Genomic DNA, 22,965 nt, shown 5'->3' with positions numbered 1-22,965 from the left:
GGTTATGAGAGGACAACCCACACAAACAAGTCAGGAACGTGCAAACTTCACACAGACTCAAACATCTCTGAAGCGGCAGTGCTAATCACTGTGACACACTGAAAACATTATGAGATGTCATTGTCTTCCACTAAAATGCAGTTGATTTTGAACGGCTGGTGTTTGTATTTCACACATGAGAATTTCTTCAGTCTTGAGACAAAGTGTTCCTAAAGTTATATTCAGCAGATACATGAGTTTTGTAACCTTTGACTTTGTGCAGGGGCTCCAAACACGGAGATCCTCTCACTGGCTGCTGCTTGTTTTTATCACAGATAGAAACGGCGCTCAACATTCTTTAAATTTCTCCCAAGCGTGCATTTTACAAAGTCCCAGGTGAAGAGCGGGTGCCCGTTATTACGCAGTGATCTCAGATGAGGATTCCAGTTTCAAAACGGCAGCAGAGAAAGAAGCCTGATCCTCTCCTACCTCTCACCGCTTTGTGAAATTCCTCGGCTCCACTTGGCAGCCTACCCAGCACATACAGCACACCCTGCCACCCCGTCTGCACAAATGGCTGCTGCTGCTGCTCTTCTGAGTCTTCTTGTTTCAATGATGGTTATGGACCCCTATGTTTCCTTGTCCACCTCCTCCTCTTCTTCTTCCTCTTCTTCCAAGGCAGGTTGCTTCAAGGTGAACCCATGCAAATGCATGATGGAAGATGGCTCAGGAGTCATCAACTTGTCAGCACTGGACAGCATCAAGGGCTTTCTGGAGAGAGACAGGGGACTGGCTGTTGTCACAGAAGTGCTGGTCCTCTACAGCCCCTGTCAGCCTCTCAGTGAGCCCACCGTCCCTGCTGAATCCAACTGCCAAGGGGAAGCTGTGTGCCTCACTTTCAGGTGAGTTGTCTGTCTGCTGTTTTGAGAGAGTTTTTTTGGTGTTAGTGTTCAGGAAAAGTGCGGACCCACCTACTCCATGCCTGAAGTACAAATTCTTGATAAAGCAATTCTCAAAGGGTCTCAGGTGGGCATTGAACTAGTATGTATTACACTGCAGCACTCTTTCAAAGGGACCACCATCCCAAGACCCTTTAAAATACTTGTTTTCATCTTTGTAGTGCTGACCATTAGCAGGAGGAGGAACTGCACTGGTAAGTTAAAGTGAGGGGGCACTGAACTGGGGGCTTTATTTTATACGGCACCTCTCCCTTATGAGCCTTATTCAGTCGTGCTTTACAGTAATTTGTGTTGTACAAATGGAACTGGAAGTCAGTTACGTGGCTCGCTCAGAACCACACAGTTAGTTAAAGTCCTCATGATTTTATGTAGCGCCTTTTCACAGTGTAGGCAGGATTAAGACCCCCCACAGGCCCCTGGGTGTCGTAATGAACTGAGCTCCTTACCCGAAAGTTGAAATTAATTTTAACGACACTCCGTTGTTTCATGCGGCGCAGTGGTTGGCACTCCTTATGTTCAAGTGGGCAGTCGCTGGGGCGGATGGTGTGATCCCCCTTCATGTTTTCAGTGCGTGTGTAGAATGCTGTTGGAAAATTCTGCCTTTACAGTATGCTAAACACGACCTGTAATATTTAATTTGTGTGTTTTTATTTTAGAATTATTTAGATGCGGGTGGCACGGTGGTGCAGTGGTTACGCTGCCGCCTCGCAGTTAGGAGACTCAGGTTTGCTTCCCGGGTCCTCCCTGCCTGGAGTTTGCATGTTCTCCCCGTGTCTGCGTGGGTTTCCTCCCACAGTCTGAAGACATGCAGGTTAGGTGGATTGGGGGTCCTAAATTGGCCCTGGCGTGTGTTTGTGTGTGTCCTGCGGTGGGTTGGCACCCTGCCCAGGATTGGTTCCTGCCTTGTGCCCTGTGTTGGCTGGGATTGGCTCCAGCAGACCCCCGTGACCTTGCGTTCGGATTCAGCGGGTTAGAAAATGGATGGATGGATTATTTAGATGCTGACTCTTAACTTGTGGGCTCGGAGCTCAAGTTCTGTTACTGAAAATGCAAGCAGGTACAAATGACCTCATTAGCTCATTAATATTCATGAGGTTGTTTTGTAAGGTGGTCACATTTGGGGTGTAGACAAAAGAGACGTGGACAGGAATTCTGGGAAAATAAGTAGAATTGTTAAAGAGTGTCACTGTTTATTAGAATGTGGAGTGCTTGTTAAGAGTATGTGAAATGGAGGCCTGAGACTTTGAGATGAACGTGTTTCACGTCTACGCCAAATGTACCTTAATTAACAATCATCCAGACCGTGGAGCCTATTGGTTGTCCAAAATTTGTGACCAATGCAATATGATTCATAAGGCAGGCAGCAAGACTATAAATTCAAAGGATTTTAAATAAGACTTGGGGGCTCTGCCCCCTGCTTGCTTCACTCGCCAACCCCTGTGTTCGGTTAATCGGATATCCAATTTTAAAAGGCTTTTTTTTTTTTTCTTTGGAATTGTTTCAGTTTCATTATTTGCACTTTTACTTTAAAACTTTATTAAAAACAATATTTGCAATTACCTTTTCTTCAAGATCACATTGAATTTTGATTCCGTTGTTGGAGACACATTTTGACAACGCAACGTAGAACTGCCCGTGAGTGAGTATTGTTTCTGTGTCTCTAATAAATAATCTGACTTCTTCTAATGTGTGTCCCTGTGATTTGTTAATTGTCTTTGCAAAAGCTCTTCTCTACGAGTGGCATATCACAATCTCCTTTGGTATCTAATGTTATTCGCAGAATATATACATTACCTTTCTTGTTGCCTGTTAAAATTTGCATCGCTTCTCCGTGATCATAAACATACACCTGACCGAATTGTTTTTTCTTTGAAATTCAACTTGTCGTTGCTTTAACTGTTTAACCACAGATTCTCATAGCGTGAGGTCCATTAGGGTGCAAATCCACATTTTGTGCATTGAATGTTGCGAAGGTGAAAAGACTTTGTTTTCTGCTCTTTGCCTTTTATTTCTGACCTCACTTTGTCCTGCTGTTTTTTCAGTCACACCTGGTCGTGATGGTTCATTACCTTTTGTTAGCGCTGATGTGATCTTTACTATCTTTATTTTTTGATACTGTAGCACAGGGGTGCCCACACTTTTTGGGCTTGCAAGCTACTTTTAAAATGACCAGGTCGAAATGATCTACCTACATTAAAAATGCTATATATATATATATATACAGTAAATATACTGCTCAAAAGAATTAAAGGAACACTTTTTAATCAGAGTATAGCATAAAGTCAATGAAACTTATGGGATATTAATCTGGTCAGTTAAGTAGCAGAGGGGGTTGTTAATCAGTTTCAGCTGCTGTGGTGTTAATGAAATTAACAACAGATGAACTAGAGGGGCAACAATGAGATGACCCCCAAAACAGGAATGGTTTAACAGGTGGAGGCCACTGACATTTTTCCCTCCTCATCTTTTCTGACTGTTTCTTCACTAGTTTCACATTTGGCTACAGTCAGTGTCACTACTGGTAGCATGAGGCGATACCTGGACCCTACAGAGGTTGGTGGCACAGGTAGTCCAACTTCTCCAGGATGGCACATCAATACGTGTCATTGCCAGAAGGTTTGCTGTGTCTCCCTGCACAGTCTCAAGGGCATGGAGGAGATTCTAGGAGACAAGCAGTTACTCTAGGAGAGCTGGAGAGGGCCATAGAAGGTCCATAACCCATCAGCAGGACCAGTATCTGCTCCTTTGGGCAAGGAGGAACAGGATGAGCACTGCCAGAGCCCTACAAAATGACCTCCAGCAGGCCACTGGTGTGAATGTCTCTGACCAAACAACCAGAAAGACTTCATGAGGGTGACCCAAGGGCCCCATGTCCTCTAATGTGCCCTGAGCTCACTGCCCAGCAGCATGCAGCTCGATTGGCATTCGCCATAGAATACCAGAATTGGCAGATGCACCACTGGTGCCCTGTGCTTTTTACAGATGAGAGCAGGTTCACCCTGAGCACGTGACAGAAGTGAAAGGGTCTGGAGAAGCCATGGAGAACACTATGCTGCCTGTAACATCATTCAGCATGAGCAGTTTGGTGGTGGGTTAATGATTGTCTGGGGAGGCATATCCATGGAGGGTCACACAGACCGCTACAGGCTTGACAAAGGCACCTTGGCTGCCATTAGGTATCAGGATGAAATCCTTGGACCCACTGTCAGACCCTATGCTGGTACAGTGGCTCCTGGTGCACGACAATTCCTGGCCTCATGTGGTGAGAGTATGCAGGCAGTTCCTGGAGGATGAAGGAATTGATACCATTGACTGGCCACCACACTTTGCTGACCTAAATCCAATAGAACACCTCTGGGACATTATGTTTTGGTCCATCCAATGCCACCAGGTTGCACCTCAGACTGTCCAGGAGCTCAGTGATGCCCTGGTCCAGATCTGGGAGGAGATCCCCCACAACACCATCTGTCGTCTCATTAGAAGCATGCACCGATGTTGTCAGGCATGTATACAAGAACACAGGGGCCATACAAAGTGCTGCGTACAATTTTCAGTTGCTGCAATTAAATTTTGACAAAATGGACTAGCCTGCCACATCATTTTTTCACTCTGATTTTTGGGGCGTCTTTGAATTCAGGGCTCTGTAGGTTGATGATTTTCATTTCCATCACACGATGTGGCATCCTTTCGTTCCTAACACATTACCCAGTCTATATCAGTATAGATATCCAGGAGGATTTCTTTTTCCCATTGAGATCTGATGTGTTTTCAAAGTGTTCCTTTCATTTTTTTAAGCAGTTTATACAGTATATATATACACACACACACTGAGTATACTTTATACATTAAATATATGTTGTCGTACCTTGCATAACTGAATAACCTTTATGGCACAATAACAATTCAATACATTTATGGTCATTGCAGTATTTGGATTTTATAATCGTCATGTGGGAAGAGGCTGACTCGTATAAATAAGTACAGCCGAGTAATGCAGTCAAGGAGCTTTTGAATTCAGCCGAGTTAAAAATGACGGCTGTCCGATTAACTGCCATTTTAGTTCCCTCTCCTTTCTCTTTCTCAGATCGCTTTTCGAGAAGGACGTCAGTTTCGTAGTTTTTATGAACAGTTCGAAAGTGCCTTTCCACATTTTCCTTCTTTGGAATAGCAATGATAGACTGGCAGATCAGACAAACGCACTTCGATTGTGACATTGTGAGAGAAAAAAAATCCTCTTCCAATTCAACATCCAGCCCATAAACAACAATTTTTTTTAAATCCCTTCTTTAGTCGATATAAATTGGAAGGCTAACTAGATCACTTAGATAGCCGGAGTTTTGCAGTAGCTCGCGCGTTTGATCTTGTGTGCGGGATGACCAGTGTGTTAGAAGAAAAGCGATCTCAGACTGGCCGCCCTGTATGCCAATCAAGTGGCAAATGCCATAGGGAGGATATGAGATAGACTAACGTTTAAAAAACATTTTTTGAATGCAACACGATCTACCTGCACTGCCTTTCCGATCTACCGGTCGATCACGATCAACGTATTTGGCACCCCTGCTGTAGCGACTGACTAATAAAGTGTCACAAAAGTTCTACTTGCACAATCGCCGACTTCGTATCCCCAAACACAACTTTCTAGCACCTTCTCCAACGTCTCCTCCCCCGGGTCTCGAGACCCCCAATCCTTACCACATCAATCAGTACCCCGCTATCGGTCTTCTGTGCTGTACTCTGCCCTCCCTCAACCGGACCTAACAGTCACTTAAAACCAAAAACGCTTCGACCGGGCTGGGACGCTACAATACTTTTCAATTTTACTGCTTTCATATTCTTTACCTTTCTCTGCGTGTGTCTCGCCATCGTTTGTCTGAGCCTTTCGAATGCCACTGCTTTCATAATCTCTTATCTGCCTTTTTTTCTCTCCAACGCTTTTGGGTCTCTTTTCTCTGCGCTGCTCTTTCTTCTTTGCTTAGTCGTTGAGATTTCATTAGAACATTCGAACACTCTGGACAAGAACAGGCCATTCAGCCCAACAAAGCTTGCCAGTCCTGTCCACTTGTTTCCTCCAAGAAAACATCAAGTCGAGTTTTGAAAGTCCCTAACGTCTTACTGTCTACCACACTACTTGGTCGCTTATTCCAAGTGTCTATCATTCTTTGTGTAAAGAAAAACTTCCTAATGTTTGTGCGAAATTTATCCTTAACAAGTTTCCAACTGTGTCCCCGTGTTCTTGATGAACTCATTTTAAAATACAAGTCTCGATCCACTGGACTAATTCCCTTCATAATTTTAAACACTTCAGTCATGTCACCTCTTAATCTTCTTTTTCTTAAACTGTAAAGGCTCAGCTCTTGTAATCTTCCCTCATAACTCATCCCCTGTAGCCCTGAATCAGCCTCGTCGCTCTTCTCTGGACCTTCTCTAGTGCCATTATGTCTTTTTTGTAGCCTGGAGACCCAAACTGCCCACAGGACTCCAGATGAGGCCTCACCAGTGTGTTATAAAGACTGAGCAGAACCTCCTGTGACTTGTACTCCACACGTCAAGGCGCTATATAACCTGACATTCTGTTAGCCTTCTTAATGGCTTCTAAACACCGTCTGGAAGTTGATAGCTTAGACTCCACTGTGACTCCTAAATCCTTCTCATAAGGTGGACTCTCGATTTTCTGACCGCCCATTGTGTATTCAAACCTCACATTTTTACTTCCTGTGTGTAATTCTTTACATTTACTGACATTAAATCCACCTATCTTGGTATCATCTGCAAACTTAACCGGCTTGTTACTTACATTCCTGTCTATCATCTCGAACGTAATCTCCTTATACGCTTTAGATGTGCTGAGAGCACAGGGTCTGTGTGTGCTACGTGCCTTTACACGACTGAGCGCATTTATTTGATATTTTGTGCGTCTCGCGGGTCTTTTAAGTGTCTTCTGAGAAGATCACGTCTCGTCGCCCCGCTTTTTTTTTTTCTTATAATGGAGAGACTAGGAAGAGAGAGAGAGAGAGACAACTGCCGGAGAGAAGAGCACTCGGTCAGACTTTGCCCCCCACAGACCACCCCTCTGCTCCCAAGCATCCTGTCTGGTTTTAGCCACCCGATATGAAGCTTGCTGCGTGACCCTGATTTGAATCATTCACGTTGCATGTTTTCATATCTAACATCTACACCTGGTTTCTCCTTCGATTAAACGTAATTAATCACTGTAATCATTTGAGTGTTGCTTTGCTGAAGTGTCGTATTGTTTACTGACATTTAGCAATAATCGATGATTGTTAATAAATTGTGTCCAATTAGGTTTATGTACTGTCAGAAGTAGAGATCAGCTCCTTGGCTTCTGTTAGATTGTGTTGGCAGCCATTGAGATACGATAGCCCGACAGGAGTAGCCATTCCTAGCTTTTGTTGGGGTATTCAGAAGTGTAGCCCTTTCACGGGAAGCAATCTGAAGACGGATCGACACGTCAGCAAATCCCAGCAGGGACGCCTTGTAGCCTCTGTTGATTTATTGAAGGTGAGGCAGCCGGCCTCCTCGGCTAGTGTTGAGGTGATCTTGCTTTGTCTTTGAGCCTCATCTGTGCAGAGTGAATGTTGAATGGGTGAGCTTTGCAGGACGTGCGCGTAAATCAAGGCTAACAGTTCAGGCTTCTCCAGCCCACTTGTCCACCGATAGAAAAAGAACCTCAAGAGGCTAAAGTGCCTTTCCTGGACACTCGATGGTCTCTTCTGCTGGGTTACAAGATCAAGCAGCCCTATGGTGTCCCCCAGCAGGCTCCCAGAATGCCCTGATGGTAGAGGAGCCCCCATCTGTAGGTTTAGTTCAGTTATTTTCATATTTGTAGACATAATTGACACCAGCTAAGTGACACACGTAGGATCACACGGTGAACTGGGAGGCTTGTAGTTGACAGAGCGATACCTCAGCTGTTAGGGGAGCAGCCTGCCTATGTAAGGACTACGTGGTTTTATTGGTAGAAGTGGACTTTATTGTCTTGTGCTTAGGAATCTAAATTTGGAATAATATATTTGCATAAAAATAAAAGTCAACCTGCTCATTTATTTATATCTGAATCTTCCTGTAGCTCAAATCAAATTCTTTGTAGTGCTGCGTCCAGTGTCAGCTCGTCCACTTCCTCAGCCTGTCTCACCCAATCACATATCTAAATACTCTTCATCAGCCTGTCTCACCCAATCACATATCTAAATTCTCTTCATCAGCCTGTCTCACCGATCACATATCTAAATACTCTTCATCAGCCTGTCTCACCCCATCTCAGTCTAAATACTCTTCCTCAGCCTGTCTCACCCCATCTCAGTCTAAATACTCTTCATCAGCCTGTCTCACCGATCACATATCTAAATACTCTTCATCAGCCTGCCTCACCCCATCTCAGTCTAAATACTCTTCATCAGCCTGTCTCACCGATCACATATCTAAATACTCTTCATCAGCCTGCCTCACCCCATCTCAGTCTAAATACTCTTCATCAGCCTGTCTCACCGATCACATATCTAAATACTCTTCATCAGCCTGCCTCACCCCATCTCAGTCTAAATACTCTTCATCAGCCTGTCTCACCGATCACATATCTAAATACTCTTCATCAGCCTGCCTCACCCCATCTCAGTCTAAATACTCTTCATCAGCCTGTCTCACCGATCACATATCTAAATACTCTTCATCAGCCTGTCTCACCCCATCTCAGTCTAAATACTCTTCATCAGCCTGTCTCACCTAATCACATATCTAAATACTCTTCATCAGCCTGTCTCACCCAATCACATACCTAAATACTCTTCATCAGCCTGTCTCACGCCATCTCACCCACCCACCCGAGTGCCGATCGATACCTGCACATCATGGCTGGTGTTTCTAGACGTTGTTGTTTGTGTTCTTGCAGGTTCTTGCAGTCCATTAAGTAGCACAGGACAATGGAGGGCTCGTCTAAAGAAAGAACAGAGAGCCCCGGTCAGCATCATCCAGGTAGAGTCCAACAAGTCTGGAGCTGAAAACTAAAATGTCTAAAAGCTGGCTTTGCTAGCAGAGAGGGGCAGAGGCCGGACCCCGTAGACAGACTGGTGCATGCCTGGTGGAGGTGGACGTGAATCCCGAGGCTTCAAAGCTGGCTAGCGAGTGATGCGCATGTCTAGTCAGTTATAGGAGCCATGTTGAGGTACAGTGGTGTGGACAGGCTTGATTTGTTTCAGAACTTGAGTGTTCAGCCATTTGTCATCATCATCATCCTCATCATCATCCTCATCATGATCCCTCCCTTGTTTAGTTTGGATTTAGGAATATTCAAGCAGTTTGGACATTTGGATTGTGGGGCTGCAGTACCCAGAAGGGATGCCCTGTCACAATGTCCTGAGGGACCAAATGTTGATCCCATCTATGGATGTTTAAAGGCTGCCTTGTGCGTTACAGGGCCCTGGAGGGCTGAGCCTATCCCAGCAGCCTTGGGCCCGAGGCAGGAGCCAATCGCTCGCAGAAGTCCACTCCATCAAATGCACGTCCACAGTCGGTCACATGTGGCCAGTAGGGACCTGCTGATTAGCTTAACAGCGTAAACCTCAGTGCTGGACAATTTCCATTGTTATGATGGCCTGTCTGAGTAAAGCAGATGTTCTCAGCTCCAATCCTGGTGGGCCGCAGTGGCTACAGGTTTTCATTCCAACCAATCTCTTAATTTGTGACCAGGTTTTGCTGCTGATTAACTTCACTTAATTGATTTGCTATTTAAGACTCGAACCCTTTAAATTGGGGGGGTCAACGTTGGTGGTCCTGGTGGGCTCCAGTTGGATTTTGTCTTCGGTCGAAGGGGTGGCTCTGTGTGTATGAGAGCCGACAGCCAATGAACGCTCATCGGGATGCAGCGATGAGGACTGAGGGACGCTGGGGGCTTTGGACCTCGAAAACAGAACAGAATCCGATGTCTCGTGTTTTACGCGCCATCGTAGAATGGAGGCAAGAAAGTAAGAGTGAGGCCGATCTCATTGTACCCATAAACCCTTCACACAGCACCGGCTCCGTCCGGCAGCACGTCATTGGCTGTCAGAAAAACGAGTGAGCAAGTCGGTAAACGTGACATGGCGGCGATTGTCAGTCACAGTCCGGTGACAACAACCCAATGACTAGAAGTCACGTGTTGGGACATCAGCTTTATTAGTGTCCTCCAATGGGGCGTACTTTTTAGCGCCAGCATTAAAGTGGTCTTTATATGTTTTTGTTTTTTAGCGGGCGCCACAGCCCACTTGAGGAATACGTCAGCTTTGGAAGACATGACGGCAGTGAATTTCACTACAACAACCGCACCCAAGTTCTCTCTGTCACCTACCACGGTAAGTGCAGTTTAATAAGAACGTGCTGTTCAGCTCGGGGGTCCCGGAGGACTACCGTGACCGCTGGGCTTCATTCGGACCCTTTTCTTAATTAGTGGCGCTGCTAATTCTCTTCTTTTCCCTTCCTTTCACCCGCCATGTTGTTGTTTTTTGAAGACTCGGTCCTCTCAGTTGCTTCATTTTTTTCCTTTAATGGCACCAAACGGAAATGAGACGTGGAGTCCGTGAGCCAGCAGATGACCCGCGAAGTCGGGGCTCACAAACTCCATTCAGTTTCTTAATTCGAAGCCCACCCTTGTTGTTCATTCAACTCCGCGGCTCATTGCTGCCACGGCAGACCCCTTTCTTTTTTACCGAGACCCTCGTCAAAATGTGTTGTGCGGTCCTGAGCTGACTGTCCTTACCAAGGCCTTCCTGTTTCTTTATGTCCAGATGTTGAATGATGGATGCCGGTTGGCTGGTCACGTTTTGTGAAAAACGAGAAACAATTAAGGGGTCTGCGTCTTAAAGAACGGGCCAGCTCAAGTTAATTAGCAGCAGCGGCAGGCCTCTGTCTGAGGAGACGGTTAGAATGAAAAGCACTGCTGGGGACTCCCTGCTTCTGGGGTCCGCCTCTCTACTTACCGGCCGAGACCCCCTTCTGACTTCACAGCAGCCTGACCTCCTTTGAGGCCGTCGTGATTGTGCTGTAAACTTTTTGAGGTTTTTATTTTTTGATTTAGTTACACGCTGTTGATGGGTTGGCTGCTTAGATGCCACGCACCACGAGGGGGTGTGCCCAGTGTCTGTGGGATGCCATGGGGCAAGGGGCAAGGGAAAGGGCCGGCCCTCTAATTTAACAGCCTGCTCTGTGGTTGCTTGTGTTCTTTATTATAAACTTTTTTTTCTTTAGCTCTGAAACTTTCTTTCTTTCCTTCTTTCTCGTCTTTTCTCATGAATTCTGTTCCTGATTTCTATGGACTGACCTCAGCAGGGCATCAACAGAAAAGGGGGCACCGCAGTGCTGGATTTCCCAGTGACCACATGGTGCATAAATAAAAGCAAATGGCGCAGCCGAACCAGGGTCCGCAGGAAGGGGCTGCCGCATTAATGACATACAGCGCTAATCGAGGCTAATCATACACATTCATTACAGAAATCTGGGGAATACAACAAAATCCAACTCTGGCAACTGGCATCACGGCCCACCGGGGCTCTCGTCATCGTCACGTGATTGTCTCGGTCATGGCGGTGGTCCCGTTCAGTTCGCATTGCCAGACAGGTGATAATTATTGTACATGTGCCGCCATCAGCGTACGCATTTTGTACAATAGTTTGAAAAAAAATTTTATATGAAAACAGAATCGCAATTTTTAATGCCATGCGTTTTGAATTTGCACTCGGAGATTCCTCTTCACACCGAACACTCGTGTGCTGCCGCCGGTAGACGGACCTGCGTTTTAGAATGTCGGTCAGTCGGTCGGTCAGTCGGTCAGTCGGTCATCATCGTCATTATCCAGACCGCTATAACCTATCACAGGGTCAAGGGGTCTGCTGGAGCCAATCCCAGCCAACAAAGGGCACAAGGCAGGAACAAACCCCGGGCAGGGTGCCAACCCACCGCAGTTATATTATATTATATACACGAGGTGTGAAAAACTATTTGCCCCCTTCCTGATTTCTTATTCTTTTGCATGTTTGTCACACAAAATGTTTCTGATCATCAAACACATTTAACCATTAGTCAAATATAACACAAGTAAACACAAAATGCAGTTTTTAAATGATGGTTTTATAATTTAGGGAGAAAAAAAAATCCAAACCTACATGGCCCTGTGTGAAAAAGTAATTGCCCCCTGAACCTAATAACTGGTTGGCCCACCCTTAGCAGCAATAACTGCAATCAAGCGTTTGCGATAACTTGCAATGAGTCTTTTACAGCGCTCTGGAGGAATTTTGACCCACTCATCTTTGCAGAATTGTTGTAATTCAGCTTTATTTGAGGGTTTTCTAGCATGAACTGCCTTTTTAAGGTCATGCCATAGCATCTCAATTGGATTCAGGTCAGGACTTTGACTAGGCCACTCCAAAGTCTTCATTTTGTTTTTCTTCAGCCATTCAGAGGTGGATTTGCTGGTGTGTTTTGGGTCATTGTCCTGTTGCAGCACCCAAGATCGCTTCAGCTTGAGTTGACGAACAGATGGCGGACATTCTCCTTCAGGATTTCTTGGTAGACAGTAGAATTCATGGTTCCATCTATCACAGCAAGCCTTCCAGGTCCTGAAGCAGCAAAACAACCCCAGACCATCACACTACCACCACCATATTTGACTGTTGGTATGATGCTCTTTTCTGAAATGCTGTGTTCCTTTTACGCCAGATGTAACGGGACATTTGCCTTCCAAAAAGTTCAACTTTTGTCTCATCAGTCCACAAGGTATTTTCCCAAAAGTCTTGGCAATCATTGAGATGTTTCTTAGCAAAATTGAGACGAGCCCTAATGTTCTTTTGCTTAACAGTGGTTTGCGTCTTGGAAATCTGTCATGCAGGCCGTTTTTGCCCAGTCTCTTTCTTATGGTGGAGTCGTGAACACTGACCTTAATTGAGGCAAGTGAGGCCTGCAGTTCTTTAGACGTTGTCCTGGGGTCTTTTGTGACCTCTCGGATGAGTCGTCTCTGCGCTCTTGGGGTAATTTTGGTCGGCCGGCCACTCCTGGGAAGGTTCACCACTGTTCCATGTTTTTGCCATTTGTGGATAATGGCTCTCACTGTGGTTCGCTGGAGTCCCAAAGCTTTAGAAATGGCTTTATAACCAGACTGATAGATCTCAATTACTTCTGTTCTCATTTGTTCCTGAATTTCTTTGGCTCTTGGCATGATGTCTAGCTTTTGAGGTGTTTTTGGTCTACTTCTCTGTGTCAGGCAGCTCCTATTGAAGTGATTTCTTGATTGAAACAGGTGTGGCAGTAATCAGGCCTGGGGGTGGCTACGGAAATTGAACTCAGGTGTGACACACCACAGTTAGGTGATTTTTGAACAAGGGGGCAATTACTTTTTCACACAGGGCCATGTAGGTTTGGATTTTTTTCTCCCTAAATAATAAAAACCATCATTTAAAAACTGCATTTTGTGTTTACTTGTGTTATATTTGACTAATGGTTAAATGTGTTTGATGATCAGAAACATTTTGTGTGACAAACATGCAAAAGAATAAGAAATCAGGAAGGGGGCAAATAGTTTTTCACACCACTGTATAATATTATATTATATAATCCATTATTCAACCCGCTATAACCTAACTACAGGGTCACGGGGGTCTGCTGGAGCCAATCCCAGCCAGCACAGGGCGCAGGGCAGGAACAAACCCCGGGCAGGGTGCCAGCCCACCGCAGCGTTTTCTGATGTGTGTAGTAAGACCACAGATTGGCGGTCGAGGTGTTTGACGGTTTCTTCTGATTTGTTGCCATTGATATCAGGAGTTTGTTTAGGTTTTGGTGTAAATATAAAACACACAACTGAATTTAAGTATTCACTTTATGAACCCCAACTCTATCCGCTCATTTTTAATAAAGTTGTTCATTTAAAATTGTTACATGTACTATAATTTGTTCTGAAAAACGATCGTTTGTAAGCACATCTATGCCAAGTCTGTTCAGTGCTTGCTTGGAGTGGGCATCGGGGAAGTGGGGTCCAGCGGGTGGGGGGCATCAGTTGGCGAAGAGAGATCCACTGATCCTGACTTCGCTGACGATGCTGTGATCTTCAATGGGGGCTCTCGAGGAACTGAGTGAGGAGTCCGAGGGTCTGTTCTTGTGAGGGTCCTGATAAAAAGTAAGATGACCTCGTGGGCACGGCCGTCAGCAGGGTGTCTGTCTGCGGAGAGTGTCGACCTCGTCATTGAGAGGTTTACTTACCTCAGCGGTGACATTCACCTCTCTGGTGACTCTTCCTATGAAGTCAGTGGACGGACTGGGAGAGCAGGTGGGGTCATGAGGTCCCCAGAAAGGAGTGTGTGGCGCTCCTGCTATCTGCAAAAGGACGAAGGTCCAAGTCTTCAGAGTCCTGGTGCCCCCTGTTTGTGAGACATGGCCGCTATCCAGTGACCCGAGATGAAGACTGGACTCCTTTGGTGTCTCCTCAGAGGGTCCTTGGGGGCCGCTGGTGTGACTCTGCGTTGCTCATGGAGTCCCGAATGAGGCACAAGACCTGCATTGTGAGGGAGCGCCAGTTACGGCACTACAGCCATGTGGCACGATTACCCGAGGGTGATCCGGCCCACAGGACCCTCATTGTTGAAGACCTGAGTGGCTGGACCAGGCCAAGGGGTCGCCCACATAACACCTGGCTGTGGTAGGTAGAGGGTCATTTCCAGAGGGTGAGACTGAGTCGTGTGTCTGCCTGGGGGGTTGCCAACCAGGGTCCCGAGGTGTTTCGTTGTGTGGTGGGTGCGACAACGTGCTGTAGCAGTGCATGCCCCCCCCCAACCTGACCTGACCTGACCTGGATGAGAACGACAGAAGTTGAAACTGGCAGCACTGGTGCTCACTCGGTGTCCTGTGGGCAAACAACAGGTCGAGGGGTGGGGGGGCCTCTACAGGTCTTAATTCAGCCCTGGCCCCCCAGTTGTATTGCGATGTTCCTTCCTGGTTTGTGTCTTTGATTCTCAAACACTAAACCTTTGCTCCTCGTTACTAAGACACCAACACGGTCACAACAGAGCCAGGAGTTCAACGAGACCCTGGAAACGTCACTTGGGGACTTGGCGCCGGGCTGACCTGACTCGGTGTGAATCACGGAGGTCTTAAGTTCTGAGCCATGCAGTGCACACCGAGGGGGGCTCGCCGTACGCAGACCGGGGTTCTCGTCTGAAGTTCTCCCCACGTGGAGTTTCCTCTCACAGTCTAAAGACATGCAGGTTAGGTGGACTGGAGCCACTGGACTGGCCCGGGGGGTGTGTGTGTTTTTGGACTGGTGCCACTGGACTGGCCCGGGGGGTGTGTGTGTTTTTGGACTGGTGCCACTGGACTGGCCCGGGGGGTGTGTGTGTGTGTTTTTGGACTGGTGCCCTGTGCTAGCTGGGATAGCCACCCCACCCCACAACAGCCCTGGTCCGGATTAAGCAGGTTTAGAAGGTGACACAACATGTCATTGGGCTGAGATGTGTGAATAGTGGAGGTCATCGCAGTCAGGTGACATGAAGTCACTTCTGAGGAACAGTAGGAGCTTTGTGACATCGAACAGGTGACAATCAACACTCCAGAAATGTGAAAGGTTTGAAACTGTATTAAAAAAAAAAAAAGTGTCATTCCTAGAAGAATTCCGACCCTCCATTCGGTTCTTTCTAGAACTCCATTTGAGTCCTCGTGGGTCGGACTTTGCACACCTCAGTTTCGTCAGTTTCTCCCGTTCTTCCTGGCAGAGCCTCTCAAGTTCTCTTCGATTGAATGGGAAGTGCGTATGAGCGGCCATCTTCAGGTCTCTCCACGCGTCTTCAGTGGGCTTCGGCTCGAAGGCCCCTCAGAGAGCGTCGTCCTGGCTGTCCGTTTTTAGGTCCCACTCTGAAGGAGGTTTTTCTTCCTTCACTATTTTGTAGAAGCCCCTTTTGGCAGCAATGCCAGCTTCATTTCTTCCCGGTGAGTCTCAACAAGCTTTGCACACCTCAGTTTCGCCAGCTTATCCCGTTCTTCCTGGCAGAGCCCCTCAGTATCCATCGCATTCATTTGATGGCCGCTTGCAGATGTTTCCCCATCCTCAGGTCTCTACTCAGAGGGTTTCATTCTGGGCTTTGGTTGGGACCCTCGCCGACTTGTCTTGGCTGCCTGCCTCAGGTCAGCTGTCACCCCAGCCCGAACAGAGGCCAAGGCAGGTCAGGCGGGGGTCTTGCTGGTTATAGTGGTCTTCTTCGACCATCTCTGTACGCCTTGTGGATGCTGGTACACAAATGGTTACGTGGAGAAGCAGCAAATGTGTTAATAAGCAGGCGTCCCTAAGAAACTGGACAAACCCAGCGAAGCGGTGGTCTTCAGTCAAGGCTTCTCAAGTATCATTTTAATAAGGTGGGGGGGTCGTCCCGCCTGTGAGACGCGCCAAGTCAAATTCAAATGGCCGCAGAGCAGGGTTAGGGTTTGTGGGGCTAAGCGGACGGGAGAAGACCACCATATGGGAGTCCTGGGGCTCGGACCCTAATACACTCGTCTCCGAGCCGCCTACACAACCGCCGTGCGCCACTGCTGCGCTCTTCACAAATCGCTGACTCTTTTGTTTCATTTCTGTCTTCTGTGCATCTTCAGCCTCGCACAGTCCACCCCTTCAGACCACCGTCCACTTCCACTGCAGCACCAACCACTCGGTGTCCTTCTCCAAAGTCCTGGAAGGGTCGGAGACTTTCGAGATCTTTGTGGAGAGCCCGTGCGTCTGCCCGAATAAATGCTCGGTCGAGGACGTCGGCCCCGCCACCGTCATTCTAATCATCTTCTGCATCTCGGCGGCCGCATATTTGATTTTAGGTAAGTGAAGTCCGTGCGTCACCGCCGAGGACAAAACACGGGGCCCTTCAGGAGAAGCAGATTTGACCATTTCGGTTTGGTTATTATGGTCTGTTCATGCATGGATGACACTTTAATAGAAGATAATCGAGTGAAGCGATCAGAAAATCCAACGTACTGTGCATACACTCAGCGGCCACTTTATTAGGTACACCTGCTCGTTAACACAAATATCTAATCAGCCAATCACAAGGCAGCAGCTCAATGCATTTCGGCCTGTGGACCTTGTGAAGACCACCTGCTGAAGTTCACACCGAGGATCACAATGGTGAAGAAAGGGGACTGAAGGGACTTTGAACGTGTCATGGTTGTTGGTGCCAGACGGACTGCTCTGAGTATTTCACAAACTGCTGATCTGCTGGGATTTTCACACACAGCCATCTCCAGGGTTTACAGAGAATGGTCCGAAAGAGGGAAAATATCAGTGAACGGCACTCTGGGAGAAAATGCCTTGTTGATGCCAGAGGTCAGAGGTGAAAGGCAACAAGAACTCCAATAAGCACTCGTTACCACTGAGGTGTGCAGAAGAGCAACTCTGAACACACAACACGTCAACCCCTGAAGCAGGTGGGCTACAGCAACAGGAGACCACAGCGGGTGACCCTCCTGTCAGCTAAGAACAGGCAACTGAGGCCACAATTCACACGGGCTCAGCAAAATTGGACAAGAGAAGATTGGACAAACGTCACCTGGTCTGATGAGTCTCAACATTCAGATGGTGGCCTCAGAATTTGGTGCCAACAACATGAAGGCAGGAATCCACCCTGCCTTGTATCAACAGTGCCAGCTGCTCCTGGTGCAGATGCTGTGGTTGATATTTTCTTGGCACACTTTTTCTTCTTAGTACCAACTGAGCATCGTTTAAATGCCACAGCCTACCTGAGTATTGTTGCTGACCATGTCCTGCCCTTTATGACCGCAGTGTGCCCATCTTCTGATGGCTCCTTCCAGCAGGATAACACGCCATGGCACAAAGCTCAGATCATCTCAAACTGGTTTCTTGAACCTGACAAGGAGTTCAGTGGACTCAAATGGCCTCCACAGTCACCACATCTCAATCCAGTAGAGCACCTTTGGGAGATTCCCATCATGGATGTGCAGTTGACAAATCTGCAGCAACTGCGTGATGCTGTCATGTTAGTATGGACCACAATACCTGATGAATGTTTCCAGCACCTTGTTGAATCTACGACAAAGAATTATGGCAGTTTTGAAGGGGGTCCGACTCCATAGTAGCAAGGTGTACCTAATAAAGTGGCCAGTGAGTGTAAAGTTTCATTTATTGCTCCACATTCGGGTTTCTTGACCACCTGGTCAGTTCTGACTCCATCATCTTCATCTCCATGATAAGATCTTACAGGGCATTCCAAGGCTTTGTGGTGGTCCGATGGTCCGGGTTGGCTACATGTCCTTTGACATCTTGAACCCAGAGCCATCTGAGGATAAGCCAGACATACGAGGACACCAGCAGTCAGTAAGGGTTGGCACAAAGTGGCAAGTGTTCAATTCCAGAAAAAAAAAAAAAGTTCAAACAAGCGCAGTGCCAATAATTAATTCATCAACAAAAAATCCAATAAAAATCCACAGGCGCCTGCCTGAGGTCTCCTGAATGGGCCAGCGATGAGCAAACCAACACAACACACTGGGTGTCTGACTGAGCCCCCCCACTGCCGGTGGGTTTGAAGACCTCGTCAGCCTGCTTGGGTCACAAAGTGCGTGCTGAACTTGGGGAGTACGGTGACAAATAACGAGTGGGGGACATTTTTGTTTTGTTGTTTTTTTTTTATTATTTCAGGGTCCTGTGCCTTTCGACCAATCAGAACCGCCGATGGCATTCTAATCTTTCCAGAAGACCACCTCTGGTGCCTGCTATGCCAACCCTTCAGTGAAAACGGGGGAAGGACGCCGAGGAGGACGTATTCATACTAAAGGGTCAGGGGGGTCGTACCTCATCTGTTGGGATTCTGGTCGGCTCGATCCTCAAGGCCTCCCACCTTTGCCATTTTTTCATGGTGCCCAATCTGAGCAGACAGGTTAATAATAATTCTTTCCATTTATATGGCGCCTTTTCTCAATACTCAGAGCGCTTCACGTAGTATATGTGGGGGCACCTCACCCACCACTAATGCGCAGCACCCACCTGGATGAGGCACAGCAGCCATTTTTGTGCCAGCTGTTAGATGGTGAAGGGGTGAGAAACGGGGGAAGATTAGGGGGCCAGAATGACTAGACTGTGGTGGGCAGTTTAGCCAGGACATCAGGATAAAATGAAGGATCTTTAATGACCAGAGAGAGGCAATGACCTCAGTTTTTGTGCCTCATCCAAAGGACGGTGACATTTTTACAGAATTGGGGTCCACACATTCAGACCACTGGGTAAGTGCCCCCTACTGGCCTCGCCAGGAGCTTTTCTTAGGTGGTCCGAGCCTGAACATGTGACCTGGCTGAGCCTGAATGGCCACTCGTCGGTCACCTGCTGTCACTTCAGGCCACTCTCACCTGGGTGGTCATAAAAAGAGAATTGAGGGCTCGGCACCAAGCGGTCTGCAGATTTCACATCTCAGCTGAAAAGACAAAAAGAAAGCGAGAGAGCAAACGTGGAGATCTGTACCCCATGACAGGTTTATTACCCAAAAGTATACATGTTTTTATTATACTGTTACAGTCTAAAATATGAGCCATTCAAATACACTCTGTAAATACAAATATACTTTGAATCAAATACAGTACAGTGCTCCGTCTACAGTGAATCAAAGGAGTACAAGATAAACCTGTTAAAACAAACGAAACAAAACGACACATCCTTTGGAGCTTCTCTCTCTTTCTTTTCTCTTTTTTTTTTTGTTATAAACTTGAGTAAGAACCAAAATGCTGGAGAATCATAAAAATAGAACCGTCTAAATATTTCTCTCAATACATTCCATCATGGCCTACAGAGTTAAGAAAATTATAGAAATCTATAGAATTAAATTTTATTTTAAGTCGGTTAGAAAATATCACATCTGTTTGGTTGAGTCTTTGCCTGTCGTGCATAGCTTTGATTCCCTTTATTCCAAAAACACAAAAAACAAAAACGAACGGCGTGAGGGGCTCGGTGCTGTCGACGTCACGTGCCACCTACCGACCATCGCCCCGCCCCCCCCGGGTTTTCAGAGTTCAAGTTCAGTGCAAATGGGTGGCCGTCGACATCCCGAAGGAAGCGGCGGAACGAAACAAAAGGAACAACACGGGAGTTGAAGGTGGAAGTCGGACGAGTTTTATTGCGACGAGAACGAATGGAGTGGTCGAGTATTGCACAGCTAATTCTACGGCCGACCCCAGCCAGCGACCCTTTGTGCTCGAGATGGTGAACCGTCAGCTCGCCCGTCCCGCCACCGCACAGCCAGGGACGCCGTGGTGTCCCGTTAATTAACGGCTGGGCCCTGGTAGCCATGACAACGTGCCAGTCTGTGCCCACCGTGTCTTGGAAGTACGGGAGAGCGGAAGCAAAACTCCAATCTGAAAACCCATGAGGTGCAGATGGGTGGACCTCCTGAACGCCCTCAGGAAAGACTCAAAAGCAGAAAGCGGAGCCGTCGGTTAAAGACTTGAACTGGAACTGCGAGGGACAAACCGGCGCTGGCTTATTTAAAAAGAAAGAAAAAGGAAACGGACGGCCGGCGCGCGCGGCTTTGCCACTCCGTTGGCGGACTTGTCGTGAAGCCCCTCGGTGATAAACAGCACCCACCTACCGAAAGTAAGCTTTATATTTAAATCACAGGTTACAAAACAGTCAAGTATCAAGGAAAAAAAAAATAAAAAAAAATGACATCAAACACCAGTCTGGTCTGCAAGACAACAAAACCAAACATGAACCACATACACGTTTTAATAGGCTTTTTATTAAGTTATTATTTCTCTTTGCTATCTAATATTCCACCGATTTCCCAACATTCGGCGTGTATATCAATATTAAAAGAACCAGCCCGCTGGTTGTTAAAAAGAAAAGCGTAACATGATCGAGATGTAGGGCAACACAACCAAAAACACCGGAATATTCCGAAAATTAAAACCAACAAAAAACAATAATAATACACACACAAAACTAGAAAGGCTCCAGCTATTTAACATAGTGGTACACGTCTTGGCAAATCCATTATCAAAAGTTTGCCGTGGCAACAAAGTGCACAAATATAAACTTTACCCGATCCATTTCGGAATTTGTTTTTTAAATTCAACCCCAAACGCGTTAAGATGTAACTTTGGAAAAAAAGTTTCAAAAAGTGTAAAAGTCAAAAACGAAATGAAACGGAAACAGACGGCTGTTATCTGAAAACAGGCCTGCACTTCCTCTCTCGGCCCACTAGAGGTCGCCAGCAGACGGCTGTCTGTGCTCCTCTGTCTCATGAACGGAGAGAGAGAGAGGCGGGCGTTCGAGGGTCTCACCGGGAAAGCGAACCTCAAGAGACCCCTCGCCTGCCGACGGGGACCCCAAGGAGCGCCCACTTTGTGTGTGGAGGGAGTGAAGAGCAGTCAGGAGGGAGATGAGGGGGGCGCAGCAAGTGGGCTCCACTGCTGGCCAGGTGGTCCGACGTTTATATTCACATTACATACCTGCGGCTTTTTCAATGTGGCATGCAAGTTTAAGTGGAACGAAGCAGGAATGGATCAGATCTCCCAGAGCAGGGGCTTCAAACAAACCGCTCTGGTAGTATAATAACAATAATAAAAATGTATGAAGACAGAAAGAATCCCACCAGACAGACAAAGAGGAGCAGCCAAACAACTTTTAAAACGAAGAGAAACAGCTTATTCTTACAGTGGCCAGCCCAGCTAGCACAAAAACGAGGAACCCAGAGAAGCGCGCAGTCGTTTTGTCTCACAATGGAAAACAACAGCAGGGCCATCCGGACATGAAAGTGACGACGACAAAGACATTGGGTGGTCTTGAAGGAAGGAGCAACAAAACAAACACATGGACCTCTCGATCAATCCCTAACCCTGCTGAGCAGGCTGCCCAACTCTAGGTGCCCCACGCCTGGCACGTTGCACTTGGCTGTGCCATTTATCCTGGGTGGATGCTCTGCCAGGGTTGTTGAAAGTTTACCTTTGGGTCAAATCTGCGAAATACAGGATGGGGGGCCTGCTGATTCTGAACAGGGGACCCCCACTGGACAGCAATTAACCACAGTGATATTTCTACAGGAAAACACTTGACCAGGCCGATCACCACCATACCCGCCCTGTACCACCAGTAAACCACCCGCCCCCCAGAAAAGCGACTGATCCAGCAGTGGCCATTTCATTTCTGGCAGTGCCACCCTCTTCAGGTATGTTGCACGTTTGAGCTTTAAAGCACACGGAGACACAAAGCATAGGAAGCCATGAAGCTGCGGCACAGCACGATGTCTCAAGGTGGTCCGTTCAAAACAGCAGGAAGGAGGGGTTGGTGGGGAGAAAAACAAACAAACACCCACTGGAATGTCAAATGGGCTTCAATGGCTTTCGATAACCACGGGTTCAAAAACGCCAGCCGACACCCTGAAAAAGAAAAGCAGACATTTAATACGACGACGGCTGCATTTGGCCGTTTCAGGCGAATCGCCTCGTCGGGTGCGTTACCTGTTTCCCAGCTGGATCCCACCGAGGGCAGTCGTGCCATCTCTGCTGACAAACAGTCGCAAATTACTGTCTACAATGAAAAGAAGAAAAAATAAATAAATAAATAAATAAATAAATAAATAAATGAGGTTTAGTTTTGATCCTTCAGTCCCTGCTGGCACACGCCCCGTCCCGGCCAGTCACAGTCCCCGTTTAGGGGTTCGATGTCAAATTTGGTCTTCCAGGCATCACAAACCGCACACGAGAATTCACATTGATGTGTCTCTCCGATTTAATAAGCTGACGTGTCCAGCGCAGGACCAGGCAAGTGAAAAGTACGGAGAGCCAGCACTTTATTTGGACGCGTCTTGCTGAATCAAACGATATTCTTATCCTGCCGTGAAGGCACAAATCGACTCGCACGTCAAATCTCTCAGCTGCTGGAAGTCGAGAGGCTCCTGCCAAGTTTTACTGGGATTGAGAGATTCACTTTATGGCTGAAGTGTCCACAGACAGACGCACTCTGAATGTCAAAAATGGAATGATGTCACAATACAATCATATGAAATGGCATATAACA

At 47.0% G+C, this 22,965-nt stretch overlaps 2 protein-coding genes across 3 annotated transcripts in view; one reads left to right on the top strand and one right to left on the bottom strand.

Moving 5' to 3' along the window:
* Nucleotides 1-643: 643 nt before the first annotated feature.
* On the top strand, nucleotides 644-18,907 carry LOC120536041. Its single transcript, XM_039764358.1, has 4 exons — nucleotides 644-881; nucleotides 10,179-10,282; nucleotides 16,551-16,766; nucleotides 18,601-18,907. The coding sequence occupies exons 1-4, from the start codon at nucleotides 691-693 to the stop codon at nucleotides 18,732-18,734; spliced, it is 645 nt and encodes a 214-aa protein (XP_039620292.1). The 5' UTR covers nucleotides 644-690; the 3' UTR covers nucleotides 18,735-18,907.
* A 3,142-nt stretch (nucleotides 18,908-22,049) lies between these two features.
* LOC120536039 (protein FAM102A-like) overlaps nucleotides 22,050-22,965 on the bottom strand; it is a 122,624-nt gene continuing 121,708 nt past the window's right edge. For both annotated transcript variants that reach the window (XM_039764349.1, XM_039764350.1), the window contains exons 11-12: nucleotides 22,407-22,476; nucleotides 22,050-22,325 (exon numbers count right to left, since the gene is read on the bottom strand). In XM_039764349.1, the coding sequence (XP_039620283.1) occupies nucleotides 22,280-22,325; nucleotides 22,407-22,476 (116 nt within the window). In that variant the 3' untranslated portion in view covers nucleotides 22,050-22,279. The remainder of the gene's footprint in view (nucleotides 22,326-22,406; nucleotides 22,477-22,965) is intronic.

The sequence above is a fragment of the Polypterus senegalus genome, chromosome 9 (assembly GCF_016835505.1).
Source record: "Polypterus senegalus isolate Bchr_013 chromosome 9, ASM1683550v1, whole genome shotgun sequence".
Classification (NCBI taxonomy): Eukaryota; Metazoa; Chordata; class Cladistia; order Polypteriformes; family Polypteridae; genus Polypterus; species Polypterus senegalus.
The sequence above is the reverse complement of the archived record's forward strand: the minus strand, read 5'-3'. Positions and strand labels throughout refer to the sequence as shown.